General features: G+C 51.5%; 1 protein-coding gene across 1 annotated transcript; it reads right to left on the reverse strand.

Moving 5' to 3' along the window:
- Positions 1 to 2,890: 2,890 nt before the first annotated feature.
- Positions 2,891 to 3,913, reverse strand: LOC144161672 (uncharacterized). Its single transcript, XM_077692297.1, has one exon. It carries the CDS (start codon positions 3,911 to 3,913, stop codon positions 2,891 to 2,893), a length of 1,023 nt encoding a protein of 340 aa, XP_077548423.1.
- Positions 3,914 to 8,407: the final 4,494 nt, after the last annotated feature.

The raw sequence follows: 8,407 nt of genomic DNA on the forward strand, positions 1-8,407 counted from the left end.
CATCTCGTCCGACCAGCACATCATCTACCACTCCGGTTTTCCACAGCTGTCTTGGCAGATGATGCTCATGAACTAACACAAGAGTTCCTTTCCTCAATGCCCTGGATGCACTTGGTATGGCAAAATGCGCGGAGCGCAAAGAAGTCAGGTACTCCTGTCGCCATCTTCGCCAGAAGTGATCAGCCAACCTTTGCCGGTATCGCAAACGACGGGTCAACTGATCCTGCGTTGATGAGTGTGTTTCCTGACCAGACCCACTGGGAAGGCAAGTCGAACGTCTGCCAACGAGAAAATGTGAGGGGGTCAGTGGTTCTGGTTCGTTCGATTCTGCATACACGTAGGTTTGCGGTCTTGAGTTTATGACGGCTTCGATTTCGGTCAGAACCGTAGTGAGCTCCTCAAAATTGCAGTAGCAGTTGCCCAATACCTTCTTTAGAGAAGTCTTTACAGACCGCACCATCCTTTCCCAGAATCCGCCCCACCAGGCGGCTCTTTCGACGATGAATTTCCACTGAATCTGATGACCCGTGAAATAGTTCTGGACTTCTTCTCCACGCAGTGTTTCCCACAGTCGCTTCAAATCCTTTGATGCTCGCTTGAACGTTTTTGCGTTGTCCGAAAAGATGGTTCGACAAACTCCTCGTCTTGCTATGAACCTTTTGAATGCCATGAGAAAGCTGGCAGTAGTCATGTTACCCACTAGCTCCAAGTGCACAGCGCGTGTAACCGCACACGTGAAAACCAGTATGTATGACGTTTTGCTCCTGCCCTGATCCTTTGTATTCAATGGTCCTGCGAAATCAAGGCCAGTCACCTCAAACGGTGGAGCCTGAGTCACCCTGTCACGTGGCAAAGGAGCTACTGGTTCGGTTGCAGCGCGGCTGTTGAAACGGTTGCACGTGAAGCATTTCTTCAAGGCCTTTTTGACCATCTGTCTTCCGCGAACCACCCAGTACTGTTCCCTGAGCTCCGTGAGCGTTTCAAGTGCGCCAGCATGTAAAAGTCGGCGATGGGTGGCGCATATCAGGAGCTCGGTGAAATGATGGCCCGCAGGGAGAACGACCGGGTGCTTCGTGCTGTAGGGGAGAGCGGAGTCGTCAAGACGTCCTCCGACCCTTAATATTCCGTCTTGGTCGCAGTAGACATCCAGGTCACGCAAAGGAGAGTTGCTTGCCAAGCGGGTTGACCTTTGAATACATTGCAGCTCTTCGGGGAAGGCCTCGCGCTGCACCTGCGATATCACAAGCGTCTGAGCTCGTGCGATCTCGTCTGCTGTCAGATGTCCCGTGTGCTTCTCGTTTCGGTTTCTTGAGTTATGCAAGAAACGTTGCACCCACGCGACAACTCGAAGAAGCTTAAAAAGGGAGCTGTACTGCTTCATTGCCAAGACCGTTTCTTCGATTGTTACGTTGTGAACGCGAACTGGTCTTCTTTCTTCCTCTGCTTCAGTCAGTTCGACATCCTCATGTCTTGGCCAGGCCGCAGGTGGTTCAGCAAGCCAGCTTGGTCCATTCCACCAAACCATGTTTTCCTTGAGGGCCTTAGGGCTCACTCCTTTCGTCAGGAAATCAGCTGGGTTCTCCGCTCCGGGGCAGTGATTCCACGTATCCGGATCAGTTCGCTGTTGTATCTCCAGCACTCGATTAGCCACAAAGGGTTTCCAGAGTCGCGCTGACCCTCGGACCCAGTGTAGTGCAACATTAGAATCTGTCCACATGTACCACCTCGCAACTGGTAGGCTCAAAAATTCGGACAAATATTCCTTCATTCTGGAACCCACCAGCATTCCCATCAATTCCAGTCTTGGAAGAGAAAGCTTCTTGATTGGCGCCACACGTGACTTCGATAAAACCAAAGTCACGGTCGATTCGCTTGTTCCTGTTGCGCACAAGTACGCTACAGCTCCGTATGCCTTGGGGCTTGCATCCGTGAAAATGTGGACGTCAATTTGGCCGTCCTTGAGACCACTGTATCTTCTGGGTACTGTGACCTCCATTAAATGATGCAGCTGTGTGTGCCACTGCTTCGAAGCTGTCTGTACGTCTTCAGGTAGGGGGGCATTCCATTCGAGTCCCCGTTCCCAGAGTGTCTGAAACAGCAACTTCGCGGTCACTGTTACTGGGGAAATGAGTCCAAGCGGGTCATAAATGCGCGCCGATGCCCGGAGGATGAAGCGTTTTGTATTGCTATTCTGATCCAAGAAGTCCAGGAGGGCATTTAAAGAGAAGGCCAAGCAGTCTTGCTCCTTGTTCCACACGAGTCCCAAGACCCGTGAGCAGCTGGCCATGGGGCATTCAACTTGGCTCTCGCCTCATCCTGTCCTGTCATTGTCCAGCAATCGTTGCAATGTCTTCGAATTCGTGCTCCACTTCCGTAGGGTCATGCTCGCAAGATTCATGACTTCGAGGGCTTGACGGTAGAAATCTTCCGCCTCTTGTTCAGACTCCGTTCCGGTGATTAGATCGTCCACGTAGAGGCTTTCCGCGATCTTTTTTGTCGTCTCGGGGTGGCTGTCCGCCTTCGACAAGTGATGACGCAAAGTGGCGGCGAGAATGAATGGGCTGCTTGTCGCTCCAAAAGGCACCCTTGTCATTCGCCAGACTTCCATCGGTGGGCTTGGGTCGCTCTTTGTTGGCATACGCTAATACCAAAGGAATCGCAGAGCATCGCGATCCTCAGGGCGCACCAAAATCTGCAGGAACGCCTTTTCAATGTCAGCAGTCAGGCCGATGCGATGAATCCTGAAGTTCAGTAGTACCTTCAGAAGGTCCGGGTTCAAATTGGGTCCTGCCTCCAGACTCTCATTTAGGGAAGCACACCCTGCATCACTGGACGATGCATCGAACACGACTCTAATTTTTGTCGTAAGACTGTCAGGTTTGAAGACTGCTCAATGTGGCATGTAGTACAGTCGTTGTTCGGGCTTGACGTCAGCCTCTGCAGGTACTCGTTCCGCAAATCCTTGCTGCAGGTACTGACGTATCGACTCATCGTACTCAGTCATCATCCGTTCATCATTCACCAGCTTCTTAGTGAGGTTGAACAAACGCTTCTTTGCAACAGCTTCGTTGTCAGCTAATTGGAAATTCACTTGCTTCCAAGGAAGTACAACCTCGTAGCGTCCGTCAACGAGCTTGATGGAGGATGTAAATTGCTTGACAACATGGTCCTCTTCGTTTTGTTGGGCGACTGGTTCGGTAATGCCCATACACTCAAGCTCCCAAAAGGACCTGAGTTCGGCGGACAGGCTCTGCGTTTCTCCACACACGTGGGTCCGGAGAACAGCAGCGGTCGAACAGCAGGCAGTTGAGCTACTGCGGGGAATTGGTCCCTGAAGTGTCCACCCAAACTCAGTGTTGACCGCAACCAGAGCTCCCTGCAGTTTCTGCATGTCTCCAGACACGAGAGTCCAGTAGTAGTCAGCTCCAACGAGAATGGAGATGCCAGTTCTTGCCAAGTGGGCTGGGGGGACGGTGACATCCGCCAGTTCCCGTATCTTCGCCTTGGCTTCATGAACGACATGCTCAGGAAGAATGAGATGGTCAGTGCAGATCTCTGGTATTTCTAGAGCTTCGATGGAATGCTCCTTTCGGTTGTATTGGCTCCTGAGCCAAAGTCGCACTCGCTTGCGTTTTTCCTTGATGATGTTTCCGACTCCTCCGAAGGCGTATATCGTGACGTCCTCTTCCCCAAGAACCCCCAGCTGCAGTTCGCGAGAAAGTTCTTCGGTCACAAAGGTACGCTGGCTACCTCCATCAAACAGGAGGCGGGCCAGTGCTCTTCGCTGACCTCCTTCTGCCCAGACTTGGGCCGTTTGGAGAAGCACGGAAGACGCCTTGTCGTTCCTCTTGCCCGTAGCGGAGTGCAGCTCTGCTGCTGTGTTCTCACTTTTCTTCCACCCAGGGTCGCACATCTGAGTCAGGTGCCTTTTGCCGCAATTCTTGCACCGGACGCTTTTGTTGTGACACTGTCTCGAAGTGTGGCCTTTGACAGCGCAGCGGAAGCATCTACCGGAATCCCGGAGGGTCTTCTTCTTTTCTTCCAGAGAAAGTGGTGCTTGACATTCCTTCGTTCCGTGGTTCTTCGCAGCACAGAATGCGCATGGATCCATATGCCGCGACCCACTTCCTGAATACAGTGAAGCCGTTGACGCTTTCGACTCTCTGGTCTTTTCATTTTCGAAACGAGGTTTCGTAATGGGGTTCTTTCGTTCTTGTCGGCCAACTTGCAGTGCTTGTTCTCTACTTTCCACTTCGGTTTTTAAGAAATCAAGCAAGCCCTCTATGCGCAATCCGTTGTCTTATTTGACTGCGGTACGACACCTGTGATAATCGATGACAAGTTTGCTTGGGAGTGTTCGCAGCAGCGCGGAGCAAAGCATCGCTCCGTAGCTTTCGCTGTTCACACCCAGAGCCGTGAGCGCCGACATGTTGCGCTGCAAGTGATCGTAGAGGCGACGTAGGCTGTTAACCACATTTTCACTTCGTATGGTAGGCAAGTCCAGTAACTGGGTGAGATGTTCCTGGATAAGCACAACCGAGCGGCCAAAACGCTCCTTCAAAAGCTCGATGACGCTGGCGTAGTTCGCTCCTGTCACTTGTATCCCAGCTACCGCAGATGCAGCTTTCCCAGTGAGCGTTGTCTGTAGGTACAAGAACTTCTCCGCGTTAGGAAGAGCTTCGTTGTCGTGAATAGCCTGCCGAAACTGCTCCCAGAGCGGCTGCCACTCCGTGGCAGCGCCGCTAAATCGTTGTAGGGCGAGCTTCGGCAACTTCACCTTCGAACGCGCAGAGCTCCGGTTACCGTCGGAAGGCGGCGGCGGCGTTGCTTCACTCTCCGTTTTCTTTTTTGCCTTTTGTGCTTCTTGGGCCTCCTGGCCGAGCCTCGCTATGCACGTCACGATCGCGTCATCGTATTCTATGGTGCTGGCGTAGTTCTGCGCTGCTTCGTGTTCCAACACAAGTGGCTCAATGGCGGCATCCGCTTCGTTTAGTTTTATTTTCAGGGCGCTAAGCCTAGCAGTTAGAACGTTTAGGGCCTTTTCTTCTGCGTGGCTTTCAAGCGCCGAATTCACTTCGCAAATCAGTTTCGTCACCTGAGTTCGCAGTGCTGCTCTTTTCTGTTTGAGCCGGTCCATAGCCCCGTTGTGGCGTGGTAGGCTTCGTTTGGTTCTTCGGCTTCATTGGGATGGCGTCTTTAGGCTTCGTGCGTGGGCGCGACAGAGTCAACTCGCGTTTCACTTCCAAGACTGTGTGCGTTCACCATGTACTTGGATTCGTCATCTCGTCGTCGCCCGATAGCCTCGTTGTTTCACGGTAAGCGTTGTTACTTTCCCGCGTTTTCGGCACCAAAATAATGAAACTTTGAAAGACGCCAGATAGAGCGACACCACACCCTTGTGAGGAACAAACAACGACTAAATTTATTTCGATAGTGCTGCTGCCTACACAGCGAGCTCGAGGCGGATATACAGTGTTGCCAGATGGCTAGACGAAAGAAGTCGAAGTTGGGGGTTTCTACAGGGGGCTACCTAGCGGTCGCTGGTGTCTAAGCCCCAATGAAGGGGAGGCCCACAGGGGTCCACTGAGACTTCGCTGGCTGGCATCGCACGTGTGGATCTTGGGAAACGAGGTTGCAGACACCCTGGCAAAGGGTTCGGCTCGCCAGGCGGGTGTCCCAGCATCCTGACGTGTGGTGTCATTTGAAGCTGCAAGGACTATCCAGGCCCGAGTGGTGGAGGCCATGCATTCAGATGCCCGAGTGGTCAGTGGCCAGACCCCGCGGGTCCTGCCCGGACGCATCAGCAGAGACGCCCGGTTGCTCTTGCTTCGCCTGCAGTTCAATCGTTGCAACGTGGAAGCCCGCCTGCACCACCAGAGCCACCGGACGTCCCCCACCTGCGCCGACTGCCAGAGCCCGACCTACTCGAGCTCTTCCTGTGTTCTTGTCACCGGCATGACACCGCGAGGGAAGAACTCTTGGCCACACTCCAGCGACTCGGTCCACTAAGCCACAAGCTGGAAGACTTTCCGTGCCCCACCGGACTGACGCCATCCGAAGGTAGGTCTTCCAGCACCTACTCAACTTCCTGGACGCGGCAGAACTAGCACAGCGTTTGTAGCTGTCGAGTCATGGGCGGGACGAAGGTGACATAGGCTGTCCCCAATTGTCCCCCTCTCTTCTGTTTCTTCCATCTCTCTCTTCCTATCCTTTGCAACTCCCATTTCCCTTCTCTGGACTGGGTTGTGTGAGGGTTAACACCTATTGAGTTCAGTAATATCGCGAGTTCTCATTTCTTTCCTTTCTTAATATATCACCACCACCACCTCCCGATATTGCTGCATTTTAGCTCGTGCTATAGAACGCGCCATGCTATGGAACGCTTCTTTTGTCTAAAGAATGATCTCTCTTGTATGATGACTAGTTCAAGGGTGTTGATGGTCAACAGAACCAGAAGGCAAATATAAAGCATCGGTCTAACTGCGGTAGCAACGGAGAATGTCAGGCAGCGTCTGTGGCATAACGGCCGATGTTACCGCGGAGAAACGCTCCGTAAATGTTGCTGGTTGGGCTTCTTTAATAAACGAGTTTTAAAGCACAGCTTTCTAACTCTACCAGCCACAGGTTCCTTCGCGGCTTGCGGGACAAGAAACTCTTAACGCGGCCGAAGTGCGGGAGGATGGTTGTCACTCACGGAACACAGGGTAGATGACGTGGGGAACGCGCACTATTACGCAGTGTTCCTCGTGCACCGGCGGGCGGGACAGCGGGAAGCATTTCGTCGGCTTTGTCGTCGGCTTTAACGAAGGCTGTTTTGGGCCTGTCTTGGAGCAGCTTCGCCTCCATTGCGCGCTTTGTTCGCACGGCTTAATTACCTTGTCCAACAACACCTGCTGGGTAACCCAGACCCGACGGAAGTAACTGGTCGTACGGCAAATATACGCTAAGGATTGGTTTGCAGGGCACGAAAACAAAATGTAGAGAATACGTACAGACATCTGGCCGCTACAAGAACAGTACCTTTTGCGCACCACTTGCCAAGAATGGGACTCGATTTTCAAAATTTGTGAATATTAATTCGGCTGTGTTTTAAGAGGTATTGCAAAAGGCGAAAGGAGCAACTGTTTCTGATAAATAGCGATTATAAAACTTCCCCAAGCTTGCTCGCAATTCTCAAACTTACTAAACAAACAAGTTTAAATCGGTAAACATGGGAATCACTGAGCTCACGTGCCAAATCGTTTCGGTGTCAGCACTTAAGTCGCGCCTGGTGTAGCCCCGAGCTAGCATATCAAGATGGCTAGGTTCCGCTGTATCACCATTCAAAACACGGTCCTCTCCGTTTTCTTTCTGCCGACCCACGGCTGTGCTACAGCGACGGGGTGCGCCGCTCTAGCCCAGCTGTGGCCGACGCTACTGCATTCGGAATGCCACCGCCAGAATTCCATATAACGGCTGGAGAATCTCTGGTTTCGGTCTTTGTAGAGCCAGGTGTGGGAATTCCAGTGACGTCGCATGGGCAATTGTTGTGAGCATGGTTTAAAGCTTTGCTTTCCAACCACCTTCCCAGCGTGGACTGGAGCCAAATTTTTTTCAGAAAATAAAGGGTTGAAATGATACGTAAGCATGACTTTGTATTTTTATACTGGGCAACCTTTACGGCATTAAACAGAAAGCAGTGTATGTTAGTATTGTTTCGGTATACCTTAGAGGTCCGTCAAAGATCCTTCAGGTTGTCCTACGAGCTTTTTTTGTGCGCGGTTGGGGTTGAGTTTTCCTCACGCCTATAAATTACCTTATTATCATTGAGCACTGTTATGGCATAAAAACAAGCTATTCTTCTTAAAACTATTCTAATTGTTTTATACCCGCTGCGGTGGCTCAGTGGCGAGGTGGTGTGCCCCTGAGCTCAAGGGCCCGGTGCGTTTTCCGGCTGCGGTGGTCGCTTTTCAGATGGAGGTGAAAAGCAAAAACGCTAGTGTGCAGGCAAACTTCCACTGAACATTGTGTGCGTGGTCTTTGCTTTGCTCGTGATAATTTGGTTCACCAAAGTTGAACCTGAGCCACTTTTTTCGCAAAGGGCTCCTACCGGTACACCGCCGAGCCTGGTAGGAGTTAACCCCGCTTGTACGGTAGCGTGATCGGTTTGGCCCTTTAAATTATATTTATTCCTTCCGGGGACGTCTACTTCTGGAGAAGTAAAACAAAATAAATTTGTTCATTCTGTATTCGCGATTTTTTAGAAAGATGAAGTTCAAATGACCAAAAAGCGCCGTCTACGCACACAGAAGCACCTAAGGAATACTACAGAACACAATAACCAGTGTCCCCAAAATAACGCTGTTTGTAATTTTGCAACGACAGGCGAATCACAACAATAACATAGCTTTTACAATCATTTATTAGC

This window comes from Haemaphysalis longicornis, unplaced genomic scaffold, assembly GCF_048455015.1.
Source record: "Haemaphysalis longicornis isolate Haplotype H1 unplaced genomic scaffold, Haemaphysalis longicornis Haplotype H1 scaffold_12, whole genome shotgun sequence".
NCBI lineage: Eukaryota > Metazoa > Arthropoda > Arachnida > Ixodida > Ixodidae > Haemaphysalis > Haemaphysalis longicornis.